The sequence below is a fragment of the Elgaria multicarinata genome, chromosome 1 (genome assembly GCF_023053635.1).
Source record: "Elgaria multicarinata webbii isolate HBS135686 ecotype San Diego chromosome 1, rElgMul1.1.pri, whole genome shotgun sequence".
Lineage (NCBI taxonomy): Eukaryota > Metazoa > Chordata > Lepidosauria > Squamata > Anguidae > Elgaria > Elgaria multicarinata.
In genome coordinates, this window is record NC_086171.1 from 203425342 (window position 1) to 203450014 (window position 24673).

The following is a 24673-nucleotide window of genomic DNA, read 5'->3' on the forward strand; positions in this document are numbered from 1 at the left end:
GAGAGCTGCTGCCAGTCAGTGTCGACAATACTGGGCTAGATGGACCCATGGTCTGACTCAGTATGAGGGGAGTTTCCTCGTTCCTATGAGCTGATGGGCGTGTGTGTGTGTGTGTGTGTGTGTGTGTGTGTGTGTGAAAGAGCGCAGGGTTCTTCTCAGCATGTCTCAGTCTGCCCTTTTTAATACCTTCTTGGGGGCAGATGAAATAAAAGATGGGCTTACAGATGCTAGAGATCCCTCCCTCTTTCCCAAATTTCCCTCCCCCCCCCGCCTCTCTCTCTCTCTCACACGAGTGTAGCTCAGTGCAATTTCAGTCCAGGGTCTCTCCTAAGATTGGAGTCAGCAGGGAGGAAAACGAATTGTGCAAGGCGCACGCCTATGCACGCGCGCGTATTCTTGAAGCAGGAACCGCTCTCGCGTCTCCTTGCCACCGGGATCTCCATCACGCCTGCCCCCCCCCCCTTGTTAGTGAGGTGGAGGTGGGCGCGGGGTGTGTGTGCGGGGAAGGCAGGGGGACTCCCTCAGAATCCCACACCTGCTGCTTTCCCCCTCCCCTCCCTCTTTGTGCAGTGCAGGTAAGCCGTTTCCCACTCACACCCACTCCTCATCTCCTCTCCCTCTCTCCCCCCTCCCCCGTGATGTCACACCTACTCTCGCAGGGCATGATGGGAGAATCCCACTGTTTCCCAACAGATGCGCGAAGAAGAGCCGCGGACTAAAGATTCCTCCTCTCGTTCGTTCGTGCTGCCTGCCTTTTCCTTCGTGGTCTTCTCCGTCCTTCCTTCCTTCCTTCCTTCCTTCCTTCCTTTCCGCCTGCCTGCCTGCCTGCCTGCGGGAGCAACGGGCAGCAAAGCATCAGGCACCCGGGCTGGTCCTTTCCTCCTCCGCCGCCCATCCTTCTCACCTGCTCCGACGACCCCCGGGGAGCATGAAGCCAACCCCGCCGGACATGGCCAGGAAGAAACTTCTCCTGCGGGCCGTAAAGCCCTAGGGAGCCAGCCGGGCGCTGGGAGGCAGGCAGGGAGGAGGGACCCCCCCTCTTTGCTGGATGGTGCCAGGGGCTTGCCTGGCCGGGCGCTCGCGGGAGGGGCTTGGCCGAGATGCTGCCCCGGGGGCTGGGGCTGCCCGGCTGAAGACGCGCCCGCGGTCTCTGTGCGCCACCGCCAGCGCCTCTCCTCCCCCGTCGTGACCTTGGGCTGCCTCGGATTTCATGCGCGCCTCTTCCTCCTCCTCCTCCTCGCCGGGCCTCTGAGATCTGCTCCCCCTCCCCTCCCCTCCCCTCCCCCTCGAACTCCTTCCCCTTCCCCACCCCCTCATGGCTGCATCGGAAGAAGGGACTGGCTGTTTTCTCCCCCGAGGCCGGTCCCAGAGCGACCCCAGCATCCTCAGTGAGGCGGCGGCGGCGGCGGGCACGGAAGGCGAAGAGCCCCTCGACGACCACGGTAAGCCCCAGGGCCCGCCTCCGTGCCTAGGGCCCGAGATGGGGCCGGGTGGGCAAAGGATTGGGGGCTGGGTGGGGGGCTGGGGCTGGGGCTGGAAGACAGAGGGGAGCGAGGCAGATTGGGGAGGCGTGTGCGCGCGTGCGTGTGTGTGTGTGTGTGTGTGTGTGTGTGCGTGCGCGCGCGCTACTAGCATCTGCCAATCTGGCACCGCGAGCCTGTCATTGAAAGAAGGAAATTAGGAACATATTCGCTGCAGTCAGTCCAGGCACGCTGCAGCAGGGGCTGAGCTGGAAATGGGGTTGCACGAGGCGCAGCCTGGCATCCCGGCGCTTCGCAGGCGGCAAAGGTCGCCTGCAAAGCGAGGAGGCATTCGGGGGGCGGGGGCGAGGCGAGCGCCAGCGAAACCCTCTCCCCGCCTTTGCTGCCCCGGCCCTGCTCTTCCTCTCGGCCCTTTCAACCCGGTCGAGGGCTTCGTTCTCCTTGGATTGTCTGTCCTGACAACAACCCCACCGGGTAGGCCTCTTTCTAGGCTCCTGTCTTACAGACGAAGCGCAGGGAACAAGGGACAAGCCCGAGGCAGCTCGGCGAGTCCGTGGCAGAGGTCAGGTGCCAACCGAGGAGATTACCTCTCTCTCTCTCTCTTTCCATCACTCTCTCTCTCTCCCTGAACTTTGAATCTTTCACCTTGTTTTTTCCCAGTGGAGGCTGGCGGCTCCGATTTCAGTGGGACTGTGGATCCATTCTGGGTTTCAGCACGTTGGATAGCTCCCTTGGAGTTCTGGCTGGTTCTGACTGAAACCCAGAATGCATTCACAGCCCCACTGAAATCGGAGCCACCAGCCTCCACTGTTTGCACTAACTCAGGACGGGCCTTAGGAGATGCTAGTCAGTACCAGGAGTTCTCCTTGCTTTTGCCCACAGCTGTTTTGGAACAACTCTGCTTCCCTCCCATCACCATGCCATCGTTTCGCAATGATGCTTGGCTCAAAGCGGGGAGGGTTGTTCTGTCCTGGAGAGCTGCCTGAGCTCTCCCTCTCCCTCTCCCCCCCGCCCGACGAAGCCACAAGGCGTAGAAACATATTCATAAAAATAACAGCCCCAAGCGACGCCCCTGCATCCTGCGCAAACGGACCCGAGAGCTGAGAAGGCGGTCAAGAATACGGCTTGATTGCTTAACGCCTCTTTGTTGGGTACCACTCACACCACGACTCACCTGGATGAAGGGTGAATAGCACTCAATTTAAGGTTGTGCCTGTCGGATTTACCACTTGCTACAGAGGAAGGGAGAGAAAAGATCTAATAAAGCAGAAGGAACAGGCTGTTGGCACGAGGTCACCATGGAGACGGTGGAAGCAGAGTAACAATTAAGTCCCCAGCCCCCCTTGCCACTCCCCCCCCCCAAACAAGAAAGCAATTTTTGCTGCACGCGGAGAAGTCTAATCTTCTTAGGAAGCGCAGCGCGTGTTAAAAGAGGGAGGGGGCAGGCTTGCCTTTGCAATCACCATTTTCTATTTATAAATAGAAGAGGGTGATTATTTCGCCCACCGACGAACTCCCCCCCTCCCCCGTTCGCTCTTGCCAGTGGCGGCTTGTGGCTCCGATTTCGGGGCTGGAATTCCATTCTGTGTTTCAGTCGGAACCAGCCAGAACCCTAAAGGAGCTATCCAGGGTGCTGAGCCCTATCCCCCCAAGTGGGTTCAGCACCCTAGATTGCTCCTTTAGCATTTTGGCTGGTTCTGACTGAAACCCGGAATGGGATCATATCCCCACTGAAATCGGAGCCACCAGCCTCCACTGACTCTTGCTGTTGGAAATACAAAAAATCCCTCTCTAGCCCATGACTCACACGGTTTCTTAAAGGAGCAGGAAAAAATTGGGGTGGGGGATAATTGCAATCACTGTTGCTTCCAGTAAGGGTACAATTGCCACTGGTCAGTGTGAAATTGGAGAGAGAGAGAGAGAGAGGGAGAGAGAGAGAGAGAGAGATCAACAGGGTTGTAATGGCAGGTTCCCTGACAGGAGAGTTCGAATGACAATCAGCTGGAAGACGCAATAGCATGTGAGTTTCTCTAAACAGACGGGCCACGGAAGAGTGACAGGGTCTCTTTGTCAGGAGTTATTGACTCAGGGTCTTCATTAAACACATCAACTGTGCCATTTTAGAATCGAGGCTTCAGGAAAATCTCCAGTGTAACTAAGGGAACTGATCCCCCCCTGTAGGTTCCCCCCTCATGCAGAAATAAAACATGTTCTGTTTTGAAACCCACCCACCCCCACCCCAATTTCATACTCTGATTATATTCTGGGTTTCCCCCCACCCCTCTCAAAAGCACTCTTGTTTCGTCAGTTTTATGGGCTATTTTTTCCTTCGTTATATGCTGAGCACTCAGCCTGACTGAAAGGTTCTTTCTTTCGTTATTCATTTTGTATTGAACAATTACTTAAGGATGGAGGGGAGGGGGGCGGAGAGAGGAGAAAGCTGTTTTAAAAATAAACAAAGTGAACACAGTGTCCAAGAAAGCTTATCCCAGAATAAATTAGTTAATCTTTACAGTGCCTCAGGACTCTTTATTGTTAAATATAAAAGCTTCTTGAAGAGACAGGTTTTTGTGGTGTTTTTTTAAAACAAACAAACAAATAAATACAGTATATAAAATACATTAACATCCCTTCCCTAGGCTCCTTCAAGCATGCTTTCCCTTCATCCATTGGGCCAGGGTTTCAGCACCAGACTGGTCCTGATGTATAGAAATCTGAGCTCACAACCTGCTTAAGGTCTGATCTAAACCAATGCAACACTGGTTCTGTTTCCATCCCACGGTCTTTGGGACTGGCGGTTTTGGTTCTCCCTTTTTCTTTTCTACAGAATATACAATCAAGTTAATAATAAACACAGGCTGCTTTTGAGCTTCATTTCCCACAATCTTAATAAGTGAGGATCCTTGTTGCTCAGGAAACATTTTTTTTTAAAATGGAAATAAAAAGAACAGCTGATGAATCTTTGTTGTCCAACCACGCTGGTATCCCAAGTCATGAGAACAAAGGACGCCTACCAACGCGATGTGTTAGACTTTTGCCCTGAGCGACAATAGTGTCTGAATAAGAGGAATGTTATTTGCGTTCTTTCACATCTGAAAGCAGCAGAAATTGTACATTCACTAAATTTCAGTTTCACTCATTTCTTCCCAGTTTCTGGGTAATGAAAACCAGTCTTGGCAGACAGATAGACGGTGTCTGATTTTTTTAAAAAGCTTTCTTTGATATGTGAGAGAAGGAAATGTATTTTTTTTTCTTTTCCTGAAAGAAGCCCCTGTTTGCATGAAATACTGAAAATATTTTGTGTTGTTTTTCCTAAAAAAATAAAATAAAAATGTTTTAACCCAAGTCTAGACATCCAAAATCAGAGCAAGAAAGCTACAAATAACACTGTATACTATATATGGAATTAAACACACATGACTTCAAATAGCTCACTTGCAGTAGTAAATGACAAATGCTTATAATCAAATAAACCACTATTGTGTCTTCTCCTCTGTCATCTTTGTACGTTGTACATGCTTATTATGGGATGGAACTAAGAGGACAGTGTTTCACATATGTGCTCAGAAGTTAATCCCATTGAGTCCAGTGGGACTTACTGTTAAGCAATTTTACACTGTTTTGAAGTGTAAGGGAATGTTTGCATTGCACAGTTCATTTTATCCTAACATGATTTCAGTAACGTCACATTGAAGTTAACAACTTGCAATCAGCTACGTTGGCGCTGTGAATGATGCATGCATTTCACTGCTGCAAGGCTGCTTTTAGAGCCAGTGTGGTGTAGTGGCTAAGGCGTTGGACTGGGAGTCGGGAGATCCAGGTTCTAGTCCCCACTCGGCCATGGAAACCCACTGGGTGACTTTGGGCCAGTCACAAATTCTCAGCCCAGCCTACCTCACAGGCTTGTTGTTGTGAGTATAAAATGGAGAGGTGGAGAAGGATTATGTGTACTGCCTTGGGTCCTTGGAGGAAAAAAAGCAGGATATAAATGTAATCAATCAATCAATAAATTTAGAGCATGCTGTTTCAGATTACACGAGAAGGCGCTTGTAACAGAATGAGGGAACTCTCTTGTTTTGCTTGTCCAAGTTCCGCAATTTTAGATCCCCTCATTGTCTCGATACGAAAAGTGTGCTCTTCACTGTGGGAATACTGGAGCAGTAGTTGTGGACAGCTCAGCACATCCCCTATGATACTTTTTTGTTTGGAAGGCAGAGGTTTATAAAATGATGCATGATGCAGAGAAAACGACCAGAGAGGCGTTTTTCTCCCTTTCTCATAGCACTAGAGCTTATTGTGATCCACTGGAACTGATTGATTGTTCAGGATAGACAGAAAAAAGTGCCTGCTGCCCTCCATATGTTTTGGATTACAACTCCCATATGCCCCAGTCAACATGGCCAATGATCAGGGAATATGTTTCCAACCCCTGGGTTATACTATTGGATATGATGTGATGCTATTTCTTCTCACCTATGTGAAATATTTAAAAAGGAAAGAATAGAGGAGTAGCTACTTAAATGGTGACAGTTGCTAGACTAGTTCTTAATGCTGTGTGCATACTTACCTGGGAGTAAGTCCCATGGAATGCAATGGGGTTTACTTTTGAGTAGAGATGTGTATGATTGCATTGTAAAATACCTAATATAAAAGACTGGGTCAATGGAGGTTCAGCACCTTGGAGAACACCTTTGGAGTTCTGTCTGGTTCTGACTGAAACTCAGAATGGATTCCCAGCTCCACCAAAATCAGAACCAGCAGCCTCCACTGGACTGGATATAGCAAATATCCAGCAAATATTTGCAGCATTGGCCAGACTGGCATCCTATATAAGGGGAAAGGTCAAAAGTGAGATAAATGTATGGAGAACTGGGGATCATGTATTGATTTTTGTAAATCCAATTTGTTAATGCATTTATATTTTAAGCCTAATTACTATAATACAATACTTACATTCAAGTACTAGTAAATCCTCATATGAATGTTAAAACTGCTACATGTTTACTTCAAGTTTCTGTAGTGTTTGAATTATGGACTCCCTTTGATTGATTGATTGATGTATAGTTATTTTTATGACTATTTTTTTTTATTATTTTGGTGATCAGTGTATTTATAGAGCTTCACATTTTTAAAAAAGCAACCAACCCATACTTCTGTAGATGCTTAATTAACTCATAGAACCCAGTGCCAAAAGTGCATAGTTATGCCCACTAGAATAGTTGACTTTGGAATGGGATTAGAGACATTTCTGGAGGGCAGGTCTTTTGCCTATAACAGCTAAATGGAATATCCTGATTCTGCAGCAAATGTGGTTCTGAGTACCAGATGCTGGGGGAAGAACAGCACATGAGGACTGGTGATTGGATGCTCTGCTCGTGAGTGTCCCAGAAGCACCTGGTAGGCCACTGGTGGGAACAGGATGCTTGCTAGGACCTTGAGTTTGTTCTCATGCCCCTATATAGCTAATCCTATTTTCTCTATAGCTAATCCTATTTTCATTTTATTTTCTAAACCAGAGTGTTTAAAAAGAAAAGAAAGGTCTTTGTCCCATGCAATAGCTTTGACATTCAAAATGTTCTCTCTTGCTTTGTTCAGCTAAAAAGGACTTTGAAATTGCTTTTGCCTTTTTGCTATGCTCGTGGTCATCTCTTTACAACCCATTTATCTTCCCTCCTACTGCTTGACTTTGATCATCGCTATACAACCTTGCCATTAGTTGAGCATGCCCATGATTCACACTGCCACAAGAGCTTCCAGATTGCCTAAAACCCAATCCAAAGCACAACCTATTAGGGAAGAGGCCCTAACTCAGCGTAGAGCACCTGGTTTGCATGACAAAGGGAACAGGTTCAATACCCACAGGGGTGGCCTGAGACATTTTGCTGCTTGAGGCAAAGAACAAGATGGCGCCCTCGCTCGTTCCATATACAGAAGTCGATTGGACTATTTCTTCAACTCTGCTGCTCCTGAAGGCAGTAGATTAGTTTAGGGGGCAGAAGGCAGGCTACTTCCCACTCAGACCTCTCTTCCAGACAGCACATAGTTAAACTCTGGAATTCACTACCACAAGATGTGGTGATGGCCACCAATTTGGATGGCTTTAAAAGGGGGTTGGATTAATTCCTGGAGGACAAGTCTATCAATGGCTATGAGTTCTGGTGGCTATGTGCAACCTCCATTATCTGAGGCAGTAAGCCTGTATACACTAGTGGTTGGGGAACATGGGTGGGAGGGTGCTGTTGCACCATGTCCAGTTTGTGGGTTCTTGGTCGACAGCTGGTTGGCCACTGTGTGAACAAAGTGCTGGACTAGATGGACCTTGGTCTGATCCAGCATGTCTCTTCTTGTGTTCTTATATCCCAACACCTTGTTGCCACCTCCCAGCATCTGCTGCCTGAGGCAACCACCTCAGTTTCCCTTATGGAAGGGCTGGCCCCGAATACCTGGCATCTCTAGGTAGGGTGGGAAATATTCTTGTCCAAAACTCTGAACAGCTGCTGCTAGTCAGTGTAGTACTCTGCTAAATAGACCAATGGCGTGACTCTGTATAAGGCACTTGTTATGTTTTGAGGCAGAAGGTCCTGAGTTCAAATCCCAGGCATATTCAGGTAGACTCCCACCTGGAACCCTGGAAAATTGTTGCTCGTCCATGTAGTATCAGTACTGAAACGGACTAATGGTCCGACCCTGTTTAAGGTAGTTTTTTTATGTTTCTAACCCAATATGTCAGGGGTGGTCAACTTCTGGCTCAACAGATGTCTTTATGTGATAGTGTAGAATCCCAGCCGTTGCTGTAGTTTAATCAGGGGAATACATTTGAATGAAATGAGGGCAACAAGGATGATCAGGGGTCTGGAAACAAAGGCCTATGAGGAGAGACTGAAAGAACTGGGCATACTGATTATTACCAGAACACCCCTCTTGGGAAAGGAGAGGAAGGGCAGGCCATGGGAGGTGTTTCCGTGAGCAGCCTCTGCGAAATACCAGTCTTTTGCAAGTGCTCATATGGAGCCCTTCCAAAAGATAAACCCCCTTTCAGGGTGAGCACAGGGCTGCTCTTGCATCCCTACTAAAGATAGGAATTTTGTCATGTTTGCTACGTATTAGCACATTAGCATATTTCTGAAGCAGGGCTTGCAAGGGCAGTGTGGTACAATGGGGCTTTTTTGTGACTGCATGTGGTTTGGAAATCAAATAAATTATTATTATTATTATTATTATTATTATTATTATTATTATTATTATTTATTACATTTCTATACCGCCCCATTGCCGAAGCTCTTTGGGCAGTTTACGAAGATTAAAACACTGAACATTAAAACCAATATACAAAATTTAAAACCATAAAAAGCATGAAAATAGATTAGATAATATCCATTTAAAACAACTATTCTGGGTCAGTTAATACGCACAGAGTGCCAGCTCCAGGTTTTGTTAGACGCTTGGGCAAGATGTCCTCTGTGGCCGTTCCCTCTCCTCCTCTGTACCATCACTGTCTGCCTCTGCTTCTGCCTCTGGATCTGATGCCCAGTCCTGCCTATGGGGAAAGGGGCAAATCAGTAAGCAGGCTGATTTTCCTTGGTTGCCTGACTCCTGTACTATCTCCCCCTAGGCCAGGGATCAGTGGTGTCATGGAACCAGGTCTTGCCGGGATGCTGTGCTGACACTTTTTGATTAGCAAGGATGCTGGCATCCTTCCCTGCCCTCAACACTGATTCCCTATTCCTTCTGGGCTTCTTCACCCCCAGCTACTGTGCAAACCTTGCAGTAGGAGGGGGTGGAAGGATGGTTCTCAACCACAGTATATAGTTATGAGCTCTCCTTGTGGTAAAGCAAAGTATTTTGGGGGCGGCCTAGTCTTGAATGGGCAAATAAGACTACATGGCATTACAAAAGGCCTGCTCCTGGTAGAGAGGGAAACTGCTGGTTTGCTGAATTGTTGAAATGGATCAATGCAGCTGCCTGCATTTTCAGGCCTCTCCTTGGGGAGGGGTGTGGCTCTAAGAACTGTCATGATGAGCCCTTGCATTTCAAAAGTCACCACCACAGCACTGCCCGTGGGCAAGAAGAAGCAAGGAGGTGGCACTGGGGAGAGGAGCAGCAGCAGAGTCAAGGAGCTCTGGTGGTCAGCTAGGTGCTCCTGTTCAGGTACCCAGTGATGCTGAGCCCTGATGCCAGCCCTGAACGCAGAAAAAAACACATAACCTAGATGGCCTACCCAAGATACTTTTCTCCCTGGGGCAAAGAACAAGGTGGCACCCCCCTCCCCATGTACAAAAGTCAACAGGGCGGGTAGCCAAATCTTTCTTAGATATTGATGTTGGGACAGTTTATTACACTGTACCTGGAGTCAGCAGGCTACCGTGGGGAGTGCAGGGCAGGCTGCATGGCACAAGGCTCTTTCCTCCCTTTGCCTAATGGTAGGGCCGAGGGGGTAATGTCGTTATATCATGCCATACTCCAATTTTCAAATGACTTCTTTTGTTATGGAACAATGGGGGATAATCTCTTAAGGGTGTTCGGGGCAGTCTTTGCAAGGTTGACATACAGGATCTTTAGGTAGGCCACCATGGTTGTGACATTGATTTAATAACTATCCTTGAAAGCTTTTTGCTCAAAAAGTAGCATTGTTTTGTGTCAGCTGACTGTCAGCTGAAACAAGGCTGTTTTCTTTCAGTGGATGACCCAAGTACTCAATAACTTTGGCAAAACCACAAAAGCTCCATTTCTCCAAGCATGAGTTGTTCTTTATCAATCTTTCCCAATGCTTTTGATAATAAAACAAGCAAACCCCAACGACTTTAATGCTTAGAATTTGGCAAGCCCATTTTGTTCTTGGATCCAGCAATTGGTTTCATCAATAGAGACCTGTTCTCAGCTTGAATTAATAATCTGTGGCAGGTGGTTTTTTTTTTTTAACCCTCTTTGGTGTGGGGTTTTTCAGCTTTGTTGGAAGGTCCCTTGGATTCCATTCAAGCCTTGCTAAGCTTATATTGTTTTCTTGATCTTGGGTTATATCTGTGCTTATGAGCTAAGGGCTTCTGATTAAGAACTTAAGATCATAAGAAGATACATATGTGGTGGTCCTGCCCTACGGTATATAATTTTGGGATATCAGAGTTCCAAGAGTGCAATAACTGGACATTGGGTTGACCCATCTCCACACCTAGCCTTGCTTAATTTATATATAGGATTAGATATCAACTTGCTAAGTAAGGAATTAGTAAGTCATCTATTGTTAGTGGCAAGATGGAGCGTGTTCAGAGGAGGGCATCACAGATGATCAGGGGTCTGGAAACAAAGCCCTATGAGGAGAGATTGAAAGAAATGGTCATGTTTAGCCTGGAGAAGAGAAGATTGAGGGGAGACATGATAGCACTCTTCAAAAACTTGAAAAGTTGTCACACAGAGGAGGGCCAGGATCTCTTCTCGATCATCCCAGAATGCAGGACAGAGAATAATAGGCTCAAGTTACAGGAAGCCAGATCCTGGCTAGACATCAGGAAAAACTTCCTGACTGTTAGAGAAGTACAACAATGGAACCAGTTACCTAGGGAGTTTGTGGGCTCTCCCACACTAGAAGCCTTCAAGAGGCAGCTGGACAACAATCTGTAAGGTATGCTTTAAGGTAGATTCCTGCATTGAGCAGGGTGTTGGACTCCATGGCCTTGTAGGCCACTTCCAACCCTACTACTGTGTGATTCCATGATTCTACAATTCTATGGTTGATAGCCAAGCACTGGAAAGATGGTAAAGGATTCTATATCGAAAACTGGTATCAGAGAGAATGACAGATAGCTCTTTTGGAAAAACTGACTCAAAAGTTAAGGACAGCACAAGGACAATTAAATGAAGACACAATTGAAGAGGTATGGAGGAAATTTATTGATTTTGCAAATAAAGTTGAACATGGGGAATCCACTAAATGATCAGTGGTTGTGGGAAAAGGGGTGGAGCCACGGGAAGGGGCGTGGATCTCTCCAAGCTGGGAGAGTGGGCATCCAAATGGCAGATGTGGTTCAATGTAAGTAAGTGTAAGGTGTTGCACGTTGGGGCAAAAAACCCCAACTTCAAGTATAACCTGATGGGATCTGAGCTGGCAGTGACTGAACAAGAAACAGATCTTGGGGTTGTGGTGGTCAGCTCGATGGAAATGTCCACCCAGTGTGCGGCCGCTGTAAAGAAGGCAAACTCCATGTTAGGCATTATAAGAAAAGGAATTGAGAATAAAACTGCCAGTATCATACTGCCCTTATACAAATCGATGGTGCGACCACACTTAGAATACTGTGTACAATTCTGGTCACCACACCTAAAAAAGGATATTATAGAGCTGGAAAAAGTGAAGAAAAGAGCAACTAAAATGATTAAGGGGCTGGAGCATCTCCCCTATGAGGGAAGGTGACATCAACTGGGATTGTTGTAGTATGGAAAAAAGGAGGCTAAGGGGAGACAGGATAGAGGTGTACAAAATTATGCATGGTGTGGAGAATGTGGATAGGGAGACATTTTTCTTCCTCCCTCAAAATACTAGAACCTGGGGTCATCCCATGAAACTGTCTAGTATGTTGTATTTTTCCAGAAGGTTGCCTAGGGCAGCCAGAAGCAAAAGGATCCTGATCATAGAATCACAGAATAGTAGAGTTGGAAAGAGCCAATAAGGCCATCGAGTCCAATCCCTGCTCAATTCAGGAATCCACCTTAAAGCATCCCTGACAGATGGTTGTCCAGCTGCCTCTTGAAGGCCTCTAGTGTGGGAGAGCCCACAACCTCCCTAGGCAATTGGTTCTATTGTCGTACTGCTCTATCAGTCAGGAAGTTTTTCCTGATGTCCAGCTGGAATCTGGCTTCCTTTAACTTGAGACCGTTATTCCGTGTCCTGCACTCTGGGAGGATCGAGAAGAGATCCTGGCTCTCCTCTGTGTGACAACCTTTTAAGTATTTGAAGAGTGCTATCATGTCTCCCCTCAATCTTCTCTTCTCCAGGCTAAACAGGCCCAGTTCTTTCAGTCTCTCTTCATAGGGCTTTGTTTCCAGACCCCTGATCATCCTGGTTGCCCTCCTCTGAACACACTCCAGCTTGTCTGTGCCCTTCTTGAAGAAGACAGAACCTTTGGTGTTTCATATGTTCATCACAGAGTGATTCCGTTCTGATGCAACCTTTGCCTTCCTGCAAGGTCCTGCATTTCATCCAGCTTGACCTTGACTCTCGGAGGGAAATTTTGCGAATTGCCCAAAGTCACACACAATGAGTCATCGGGATCGTCTGGGACAAGAGCCCAGAACCCTTCTGGTTCAATCATAAAACGTTGTGAAGTGGGCTGGAAAAGGAGAGTAATTAGAAATGGCAGCATGGGCAGATAAAACAGAGACAGTCCTTTGATCGGAGGAAGAACTGAGAACATTGAAATGATGTCTTGTGGTTTCCTTTTGTTTTTGCAGTGGAATAATGATTTGACGTCAATCCCATGGCTAAGACAATGGAATGCACCTTCAGTAGCTTTGGTAGCAACCCTTTCTCTCTTGTTCTCCCTCTGAACTTTATATTGTTGCTGCCCCTGTAATCCTCCTCCCAAGGTTGCCTGGCCACAAAGAAATGGCATGTCCAGCCAGCTTGCTGGGCAGCCTGTAGGATGTCACCTTCCTTTCTCAGCTGTCCTTGGGGCAGAACACTGCTCTGAGCTGAGCATGGCTAAGAAAGGAAGGCGTCCCGTCAGCTTCCTGAGCAGACTGGCTAGGCGCAGAGGGCTGTGAAGGTGCTCCCCTTTCCTGCAGCCAGGGTGAGACAATGCGTCTTTGAGGTACAGCTTCCCTACTGTGGTTCCTGAAGCCGGTTCCCCATCTTCGGATTCTCTAGCATGGTTTAGTGATGCCCTGCAGTCCAGACTGAAAGATCAAGACCTGACTGGACCATGTGGGTGAAGAAAGCACCCAGTCCTATCACATTGTGTCCAAACTCAGGCCATAGCTAGATGGGGCGATATCCCATGGCGATCCCCAAAATCATCCCTGTGTGTCCACATGACACACAGGGGATCCCAGGAGCAGGGAGGAATGATACCTCCCTTTCCCCGGGATCTCGCCCTACCCTTTGAGCCTGCTTTTTCCATGGTCTCAGGCTGATCCCGAGACAGTGGAATGTGTGTGGGGGTGTCGTGGTTTGTCCCAGCTCCTCGCAGTTACTCGCAAGGAGCCGGAACCTGCGCATCAGGGTTGGGGTGGGAGCAGGAAAAAATATTTAAAATAAAAAACACTGACCTTTTGCGCACGAGTGTTCATGCGTTCTTCTCTTTTAAGAAAAAAAACCAAAATGGCAGGCGTGATATCCTCTTCCTCCAAGGATATCATGCGGCCCGTGTAAACAGAGGGGGCGGGGATCTCGCTATAAAAATATAGTGAGACCCTCACTCCTCCATTGTGCTACACCCATAGGTCTAGCTGAGGCCTCAGTGTATATGTCAGGGTCCCAATCTGGTCTGCTGGGATTTCCCAGATGGCCACACTCCTTTATTTATTCAATGGATACCCCACCTTTCTACCAAGAAAAATGGCACACACCGTGTCCCCATTCCCTTAACCACTGATCGCTGGGTGGTTGTCCAGCTTTTGTGCATCTTGGGCCCAGTCATCTTCCTTCCCTTGCTGAAGCCTCCCAGGCAGAGAGGCAGCAGGCAGAAGAGCTTGTGCATAAAGTGAAAAGGGAGCATTGTTTGTGTTAGCAGAACTCGGGCTAACACAAACTGAACCTGGAGCTAAAGAGTTAATGTGTACCTGAACAAGGTGGCAGGGGATTGCTGGGATGTTTGTTCTTCCCTTTCCTGTCTCCGCCCTTCTACTTCCTTCTTCTTGTTGTCCCTTGCCTCATGGGTTGCTGACCACATGGCTGAACTGAGCCATCGTACCCTAGGATGGAAAGTTACTTATTCCTAAAGTAAAGCATCTTTCAAATCACCACTGGAGTGTTTCTTTTGTCGACACAAGTGGCTACTTACAGGGATCTGATTTGGACGACAATAGTTTGGGAAGGGCTAGAGCTTCCCAAAGGGCAGCCCAGTCGAGCTGTGGGAGAATGAAGCCTCAGCGGCAACAGCTGGGCCTCATACAGGTGCTTCTATAAAGCTTGGAGAAGAGAAGCTAGAAGGGGCGGAACTGGGGAGAGCAAAAGAAGGGAAGACAGGCTGGTGAGAGCGGCTTGCAAGAAGGCAGAGAAACACTTTCTGCCAAGGTGGATGCTAGAGGAGTGCCTTATCTGCAGCCCCCCCCCCCCAAGCTTCCTGTCTTCGGAAATTTGGAAACTCCCAGCTGGCACACTCTGGAAGGCCTCAGGCATATCCAAGCCTGGGCTTAGCATCTTTCTCTTGAGGCACCTGAAGAATGAAGCCTACTGCTTGGTCTGGAGAGCCAACCTCCTGTGAAGGAAAAGAGGGAACAGTTGCCAACTCAAAGACCTTCAAAAGGGGAGACTTGGACATTTTTGTAAGTTAAAGATACCAAGGGAGGAAAGAAGGTATAATTCCTTGCCTGATTTGCTTGTTTTTCCTCAGTGCTGTACCTGGAGGAAAAGACTTACAAATAAAAGCTGCCGGCAGTTAGACTCCTGTGACTATGGAGGCTACGGTAGAGGGGTGTTGTTGTTCAATGCACCCCTTCCAGAGGACCTGCACACACTCTCCTAAGGCTTAGTGACTGGCAGGAAGAGCTATAAGCTAAACGATGCTGGTATTTTTTGGTATTTTGGCCCTGCAATTTTTGTCTTTGGCCACACCTACCACCAGAGTATGGCCCCCAAAAGCTTCATGTTCCCCTGAAATCACTGGGAAAGGTAGAGCTATCCAAAGTGGGGTTAGGAAAGTATGAAGCAGCAGATTTATTTATTTATTTATTACACTTTTATACCACAAACCCTGCCAGCTCACACACCCTGGGCAGATGATGAGAGTGCATTTTGAGGATCAGGCCCCTCATAGGATTTGCAGGCATTTTGATTTAGCTGATCCAAAGTTGCCGGTATCCTATCCCCGAAATTCCTCTGGATACTTCCGGATACTTCTGTTGCTTCTTCACATTTTTGAGGATCTTGTTTACCTTGTGTTGGCATTCATTGGGTTACTTGATGTTTTTGTACACTGCTACAGAGTTTTTTCTACATTTATTTATTTATTTTGTTACATATTTATACTGCCCAATAGCTGAGGCTCTCTGGGCAGTTCACAATTAAAACCACAGTATACAAAGGTCAGAATTTAAAACTTTATTTAAAAAAAAAATCATATAAAACCAGGAAAAATTAGAGTCCAGGGAATGCATGTCTAAAAATACGTGTTTTCAGGAGGCATCTGAAAGACGTTATATTTTCCACTTTGTGAATTGCATGAGCGAGGGTTTTCCAGAGGGTGGGTGCCACTACAGAGAAGGCCCCTCGTCAAGGTAATTCGTGATGACATTCTGTTCGGCTTGGAATGACGAGCAGGACCTCCTCTGGTGATTGTAAATGGCATCTGGGCGTGTATAAGGGAAGGTGGTCTGCTAGGTATCCTGTTCCCAAGTTGTTTAGGGCTTTATAGGATAATAACATAACCTTGTACATGGCTCAGTATATGTGGTTCTATTTTAGATGTGATGTATAAGTTTCAATATTCAATGCCTCAGAGCATTATTTTTCTATTATTGTGTATCAAATGTTGCATTATATACAAGAGTTCGCTTATATTGATTCTTACAATGGGCAGTATCCAACAGGTCTGCTGCACTTATGCAATTGACGTAGCGCTAGTATAAGCAACCTCTAGTGCAACACCAATGGTGGATGCTGGTGTGATGGATTTCCCTGGAAAACCCATCACACCAGCTTACACTGTTAGTGTTGTGCCAGAGGTCACTTCTGCTAGTACTCCGTCAGTTGTGTAAGCACAGTGGAATCATTGGATGCTGCCCATTGGTTATACGTGGTTGCCTTTGTTTTGGTCATGCACTCCTGGCATACATGCATTCATTGTATACAAATATAATGCCGGAAAAAGGTGAGATTATATCTGGCATTTGAATGTGTGAACTGACTCTATCTGAGATGACACAGGAGGAGATATCGAAGTTCTGTTTCTGTGTTATATCTACAGTATGGCTGGTTCACATGTCCAAGACATCACTTGGAGGTTTTAATCATGAGGTGGCAGGCAATGTAGGTGATGTAAATTTTGTAATATTGGACCTACGATGGTCCAGTCACACATGGAAGCCACCATATGATGTCAACAGCTATCGCACGATGAGTATAACTGTGTGAACCTGACCTCAAAACATTTGATGCAGATGATTTTTCCATGATGAATTCTCTGTCATGCTGCAGTTCCAAACAATTTCTACTTGTAGCATGTCCAAAATTCAACATCTGGAATCCAGATACACAGCTGTATCCAGACACATATGTTGATCCTTCCAAATAAGAGAGATTCCAGTAGCCACTTTGATTTAAAGATGGCTTGGAAGGAGAGACCCACTGGAAATTGTATAATGTGATTAAGTTAAAAATAAATTAAAAAATCTTAATCCCTGGAGCTTTCAGGGGACCCATATCAATTATTTCCCATTGGGAGGCTGGAAAGACATTTAATGGGTTTCTGATACTTTCAGGATTCCATAATAATAGTGACTTTAATGCTAGAAGCTCAATACTAATGAATGTAGTTAAATTGCGGTATCATTGCATGTGGAGAATTTCACGGTAGAGAAAATTGGTTTGAACTCTGTGTTGTTATTGCACTTGGGAATTTCTGGTGCATGTTAGCCCTACTTAGAGTACCTCCAGAACACTGTTTTCAAACCAAGAAATTGTTTACATAGTTGACAACTGCAGGGTGGATAACTGCAGGAGGTCCAGGGGCTATTTTTAACCCCACTCCCACCAGGCCACACTGGGAGGGGGAAATAATCTTTAAAAATCACCTGTATGCCATCAAAATTCTGCACTCAGGCCTCAGCTAGACCTACTGGGTCTAGCGTGATGGAGGGGTGAGGATCTCGTGATATTTTTATCATGAGATCTCCCCCTCTGTTTACACGCAGCACGTGACACACATGTGGATGCACAGGGACAATCCCATCTAGCCATCTAGCTATGGCCTCAGTAGCACTAAAACAATTTCAGCTTGCTATCTAGCTAAATTTGTCCCTTTTAGTGCACTGTAGCTGCTATGGCACCATTTTGCTTCTATATCTATAGAAGCAAAATGGTTCTATATTTACATAATCAGTGTGTGTTTAATAAATACAGCAATTACACAGGTAGCAACCAAATGATTAACACTGCACACCTGTATACACGTAGCTGGGAGTAAGCGCTATGGAACACAGTGGAACTTAATGTATAAGACTGGGTGGCAAAATGTACATCCTTTCTAAAGATGGCCACATTTTCTTTGCGGATCATCATGGTCATGTCTCAGGTATTGCTCATTTTGATGGTGTCTTTCTCCATCCATCCTTGCTCCTGCCCCCCTCCCCAAACTAGATGCTCTATATCAGTCTGCAGTCAGGGCTAGTTTTACACAAGTGCCTTCCTTTCCATTTCCTCTCTCAGCTCCAGCTTCATGCCAAAGGCAGTCCAGTTGGCAGTGCCCTCTGGGAAGACAATGCAGCGTGTCCTTTTCTCATGCCAAACAGATGACAAAGAGGAGCAGAGGATGTCTGGATTCTGCATGTAAACATTTCATCCACTTCTTCCACCTCCACCACTATGTATAGAAATTCTTAAATCAAATCTTGGAGAGGTGTGCTACTGGCCATGAATAAAACTGGAAATAAAACGTGCTTTGTTTTCAGGCTTGCAGTAGAGTATACATTCTAGCAGTGGTTCTTAACATACTATTCTGGTTTGCTCATTCTGCGTTGGACAGCCATCATGTTGGAGGACTGAAAGTGAGCTGTAACTATTCATAAGGTTTTTGCTTTGTGTGTGTGTGTGTGTGTGTGTGTGTGTGTGTGTGTGTGTGTGTGTGTACACGTACTTTTTTGTCTGCAGTCTATACCACCCAATAGCCAAAGCTCTCTGGGCAGTTTACAAAAGATTAAAAACAATATACAAAACCATATAAACATACAACATCTTTGTAATGTCCAGTCTTTTAATCTTCGTAAACTGCCCAGAGAGCGTCATATGGGGTGGTATATAAATCTAAACAACAACAACCATCTAAAAACAACTTTGAGCAATCTGCCAAATCTAAAAAAAACCAGATCCAGGATTGATTTGTAAAATCTCATCACATGCTGCTAAATGCCTGGGAAAAGAAAAAAGCCTTGACCTGGCACCAAAAGGATAGCAATGTTGGTGCCAGGCGGGCCTCGTCGGAGAGATCATTCCATAATTGGGGGCTATCACCGAAAAGGCCCTCTCCCTTGTTGCTGTCTTCTGAGCCTCACTCGGAATAGACACCCAGTGGAGGACCTTAGAGGTTGAGCGTAGCCTATGGGTAGGTTCATGTCGGGAGCCTGAGCCAGTGTCCTCAGTTGCCTACACTTCAGTGATATCACCTGGCGAAATCTGATTGACTATGTGGCATTGTGTCATCATCCTGTTTACTGGATGATTCTTGACTGCACAGGATAACCTGTGTGATTTACAGCCAGAAAGGAAGAAAAGAAGCAGCAGCCAAGGGGGAAAAGTTGCTCCAAAGCAGACAAGGGAAAAAAGTGAATATTTGCAGAACTGAAGAATTTGGAAGAGGGGAGGGGCATTTTGACCTTATCCAAAATGGTTGTTATAACTGAAAAATTGGAACTGGGAGATTCTTTGCACAGTTTTAGGAAGGAGACTTGAAAGGCTTCAGAACTAAAACTCTGCCTCTGCGTTTGTCTTCTCCGGCCATGATCCCAACAAAGCTATATGTGCACATGTGAGTGAACTGTGCACATAGCGTGGAGGGAGGGGGATATTTGAATTATCCTCTGAATCTGTTCACATCTCAAGAAGCAAGTGTGCTTTTTGTGCCAATTTAAAAATTCAAGCCAAAAAGCAGCCAGTCCCTGGGGAAAATGGATGAAAACTCCAGCTCTTCAACATCTTTTGTTTACATTGTGCCTTGCAGAATTACTTGAAAGTACACCAGGTACTGTTGGCTTTCCCTGGACTACAGTTCGATAGCCAAAACAGCTGAGTAGAAGCTGTGCAAGGTGTATTTGTTCCTGGGTTAATCCATTCCATGCTCCAGGCATGGGATTGATTTCTGAATAGTCCTCCACATAAAAACACTCCTCCATATCCAGAACTACCGTCTTCGGGAAAATATTATAGGTTAGGCAGCCTTTTCCCTGATATATATGGGGAGTATTTATGGGGAGGACGATGAGAATATTCAAACATTTGTTTCCCCACACTGTAGTATAAAATAGTGTAACTACTGACAAATATATGACATGGGGTTTTTTGCTTGCTCCTGGAGGACAAGACTATCAATGGCTACTAGTCAAGTTGGCTATATATTATCTGCAGTATTAGAGGCAATATATATCTCAACAATTGCTGGGGAACATGAGTGGGAGGGTGCTATTGCTATCATGTCCTGCTTGTGGGGTTTCCATGGGATCTGGTTGGCCACTGTGGGTACAGAATGTTCATCTGGTGTGATCTAGGATGATCATATGAAAAGGAGGACAGCACTCCTGCAGCTTTAACTGTTGTGCTGAAGAGGGAATTTCACCAGCTCCTGCGTGTATACAAATGACACCTGCTGAAATTCCCTTTACTATACAACTGTTAAAGATACAGGAGCCCTGTCCTCTTTTTCGTAGGGTCACCCTAGGTTAAATGTGCTCCCCGCTTTTTATAGGGTTCTTTATCTTTAAACAGGCATTGTGAATCTGTGTAGTGATTGTGAAGAGTTTCAAGTGTATGGGTTAAATGTGCTGCTCCCCCTTTTAATAGGGTTCTTTATCTTTACTTTCAAATAGAAAATGCCTTCAATTAGAGGACAGTCCTCTTCAATGAAGGACACATGGCCACCGTAGCACCAGGAGCTCCTGGATTCCAACAGAGATTGGAATCTGTTGTTTGCTCTGTTGTTAGAGCAGTACGACAATGGAATCAGTTACCTAGGGAGGTTGTGGGTTCTCCCACACTAGAGGCATTCAAGAAGCATCTGGACAAGCATCTGTCAGGGATGCTTTAGGGTGGATTCCTGCATTGAGCAGGGGGTTGGACTCGACGGCCATGTAGGCCCCTTCCAACTCTGCTATTCTATGATTCTATGATTCTAGATGCAGTCTCCCTTTGGGAGTAGAGCTTTGGCCCATATCCCAGCCAAAAAGAACTGCCTGTAGTTGATGATTCAGAGACACAGCTTCTCATTGGGTAGCACCACAAACTCTTGGATGGAGCTGGGAGTCTTACATTTAGCCCATCTGTTTGGGAAGTGATCAGATATCTTGCTCATTCAATAAATCATTTGCACATGTATCCAGACAGTGGCATGATTTAACGGAGTCCTAACGTTTGCTGAGCTTCTGTTTTTGTTGCTGCTGCTGTTTTAAAATGAAGCTGACTTTCTGTCTCTGGAATTTTCTACTCTGAATTAAGCTGTACAGCAAAGAGTCATGAAAATAATAAGATACCTTATGCACATAGATTTGTTCAATGGGGGTAACTTTAAAATGCACAGGAAAACTGCTGGGTAAAAAGGTTTGATTTCATGTGCCTATTGGGGACACATGTCGTAACGATCAATTTATAAATTGAACTCTGAGCACCAGTGAAAACATTGGTAGGTTGGAAAGTCAATTGGTGTTTGCACAGCATTTGAAAATCCAGCTGGTAAAATGATTGCTAAGTGTTTTTCTTATTGCTTTCTTCCAGGAGTTTTAAACTGTTTATATGAGTAATTAGTTAAGTAAATATAATATTAATTTGTCCCAACCTTTAGCTCTGAAAGCTGTTGTGCACAATGGCCGATTAGTGCTGCCGCAGCTAATGGGTTTCCGAGTTTATTTATCTACAGCGTTTGCGCCATTGTTTCCGACCAAATTGGCGGGTTTGCAGCATGCAATTAATATCTAGAATTAATAACTCCAGCCCCTTGAAAAATGTCCGTCTTGTAAACACCAGCGACTTAGTATGACTAAAGTGGGGAGCTTCAAATTACACGGTGTCTCACTCAAGCTTAAATAATAGCATGATGGATCCTCAGTGCCCATTAAGTTCCCTGCTGGTTGTTTTTTGTTTGTTTATTTGCTTGAAATCCAGGGTGATTTATTGCACATAATGCATACCCAATTCAGATGTGCCCTTGGGATCACGTCATTTAACTACATGAAAGAAGTCAATAATTTAAATGCCTGAATCTACATAAATATTTCAGCTAGATGATCTTAATCAAGAGGCATCTGATCTTGTTGTCTGAGTACAACTATCTCTCTTACTGGACAGGCAGCCTTGCAGGTTGTAGACACAGTGGTTATCTAAGCTGGATGTATGTTATGTCGGCTGGGCCTGAGCCAGACTCAGGAAACAACAAAGCAGAATTCTAGGGAGGTTTCCAAAAGCAGAGAGTGTGTCCATCTTGTTCTGTGTCCTTAACAGCTGGTGGCGCCTATTTTGGTGGGGAAATCAAATCTGGTTTTCAATCAGAACCACCCAGAACTCTTAATGAGCTATCCAAGGTGCTTAACCCTATCCCTATTCTATGATTCTCTCGAAAAAGTAGAAACAGGCTCTCAGGATGCAAACAATTTATTTTCATGAAGCCCAACACATTTCAGCCTGTACTTTATTCAAAGGCCTTCCTCAGGGAGCTGTAACATTAATAATACAATAAAATACATTAAGTTAACATAATATATTTTTGGGTTAATTAGGTTAATTAGGCGCATTGCCATAAGGGCCAATGCCCACATATCAGTTTTAATAACTTTTTAGCATATAAAGGTGCCACCAGAGCCTATACATAGATAGTATTAATAAAATCATATAAAACTGGTTTCTAGCAAAAGTATAATATGCAAATCTTTACTTGTTAGAAGATTTCTCCTTTTTCTGACCTGGTTTGGATGCCCTCTTGTTTTTAGGGCTTTCCTGATGACAGGCTGGGAAATAACAGATATTTTCTGAACTTAGGGGACATATTTTGGTTTTCCTAAACCCAGTTCTGTCTGGGGTTTTCCCCATTGCTATTTTAAATTTGCAAAAACCCATATACACAGAATGAGATCTCGTATTAAAGGAGATCAGAAGCCATGTGGATGAGTTTGTTACTTTTCCGGTAAATAAAAAAAATCACCTGGGCTAAGTTCACCCATTATTAAGGGGATATGGTTAATAAAGTCTTACACACACACACACACACAGAGAGAGAGAGAGAGAGAGAGAGAGAGAGAGAGAGAGAGCAAAACCAACAGCACCCATAGTTGAGCATGTCAAAATAAGCTGATTTCAGGAGACTTGCTAATGGAAAATTATTTAGTTCCACTGTAGCCATGCATTGCCTCTATCTGGCCCTCATACAGCTTCCAGCACTATTGAAGGAACAGCAGGAGATCTTAGTTCCTGTTGTCAGTTCTTCCTACGCTTCGCTCCATCCTCATGCTGTCAGCATAGAGACCAGGAGCTCTTTACAAATGACGCGCGTGCAGTCAAATTAGACCCAATTCACGGTGGGTCGGTCTAGCCACCGCTATTAGCTCTAATAGCTCAATAGAACCTCCGTGTTCCATGTGATTATGCTTCTGAGTACCAGAGGCTGGAGAAGAACAACAATCAGGTCCAGCCCTGTCATTATGGGGAAGGGGCTGGATAGATAAAAGTGATGCTGAATTCATAAGCAACTGGTTCAGCATGCAAATTTGTCCAGCTCATAACGCCTTGCTATATGATGAATTAAGTACAATTTCTTCTACAGATCAGAATTGGGGGAGGGGAGTTTCATATGAACACTACACATGTTGAAACACTGAGCCAGCCTTTGTGTGGGGGCACACAGGCTGGCTCAGCACCCACATGGCCACCAGCCACAATCCCTACTGGCCATGTGTTCCACAACTGTGAAAAAGGCCCCTATAAGTGGGTGCTAAGAAGCATCCATAGAGCTCCTCCATGTGTGTGGGGGATGCTGGTCCAATCAGGAACCCCCATGGGGTGGGTTTCCTGCCATCAACGCACCCAGCTGTGCACTGGGCGAGGGAGAGAAGGCTACGTTGTCACCATTGCCCAGTGCATGACTAGCAGAAGGGTGTGGCTGGCAGATGCATCTCTGTTGGGGTAGGGATAGGGGGCATAGCCCCATTAACAACATATGCTAAATTTGTAATTGACCCCAGAATAGTTGTCTTAAATCAATATTGTTTTTAAATAGATATTGTTTTTATGCTTTAAAATTTTTGGATATCTGTTTTTAATGTTCATTGTTTTTAACTTTTGTAAACCGCCCAGAGAGCTTTGGCTACGGAGCAGTATATAAATGTAATAAAATAAAATAAAATAAAATAAATAAATAAATAAATAAATAAATTACCCTTCCCCAATATGTGCTTTTAACCTGTGAGGGGCAGTATCTGCCCCCACCTCGACGATTATCAGTATTTCATGGTCAGCATTTGGCAGGGTAAGTGCCCGAATCCAGTTGCTTTCTAGGTCCATGTACAGCATTTTCTTAATATTAAGAACATAAGAAGAGCCCTGCTGGATCAGACCGAGGGTCCATCTAGTCCAGCACTCTGTTCACACAGTGGCCAACCAGCCATCGGCCAGGGATGAACAAGCAGGACATGGTGCAACAGCACCCTCCCACCCATGTTCCCCAGCAACTGGTGCACACAGGCTTACTGTCTCAAATATTTATTTATAATACCGCCCCATAGTATTATTTATATACCGCCCCATAGCCGAACCTCTCTGGGCGGTTTACAACAGTTAAAAATGGTAAACATTAAAACATTACTACTATTAACCCCTTTAATAATAATCCAGTGCAACTCTCATCAAATGATGATGATGATGATAATAATAATAATAATAGAAAAAGAAAATGACAACAACAATAATAACAGTAATCAGCATTGTTGACCCCTACCCCAATCTTAAAAGAGTTTGTCAGTATTTCATAGTTGGCATTACACAGAATAAGTGCCCCTTCCTACTTGCTTTCTAGATACATTCTTTAATATTAATCCCTTTAATACTATAATACTAACCCAATACAACTCTCATC

The 24673-nt window shown here is 45.4% G+C and overlaps 1 protein-coding gene across 3 annotated transcripts in view; it reads left to right on the plus strand.

Moving 5' to 3' along the window:
* Window positions 1-1315: 1315 nt before the first annotated feature.
* PHACTR3 (phosphatase and actin regulator 3) overlaps window positions 1316-24673 on the plus strand; it is a 267435-nt gene continuing 244077 nt past the window's right edge. For 2 of the 3 annotated variants that reach the window (XM_063146671.1, XM_063146652.1), the window contains exon 1: window positions 1316-1442. In XM_063146671.1, coding sequence (XP_063002741.1) covers window positions 1316-1442 — 127 coding nt within the window. The remainder of the gene's footprint in view (window positions 1443-24673) is intronic. The other variant, XM_063146661.1, reaches the window with a different exon arrangement.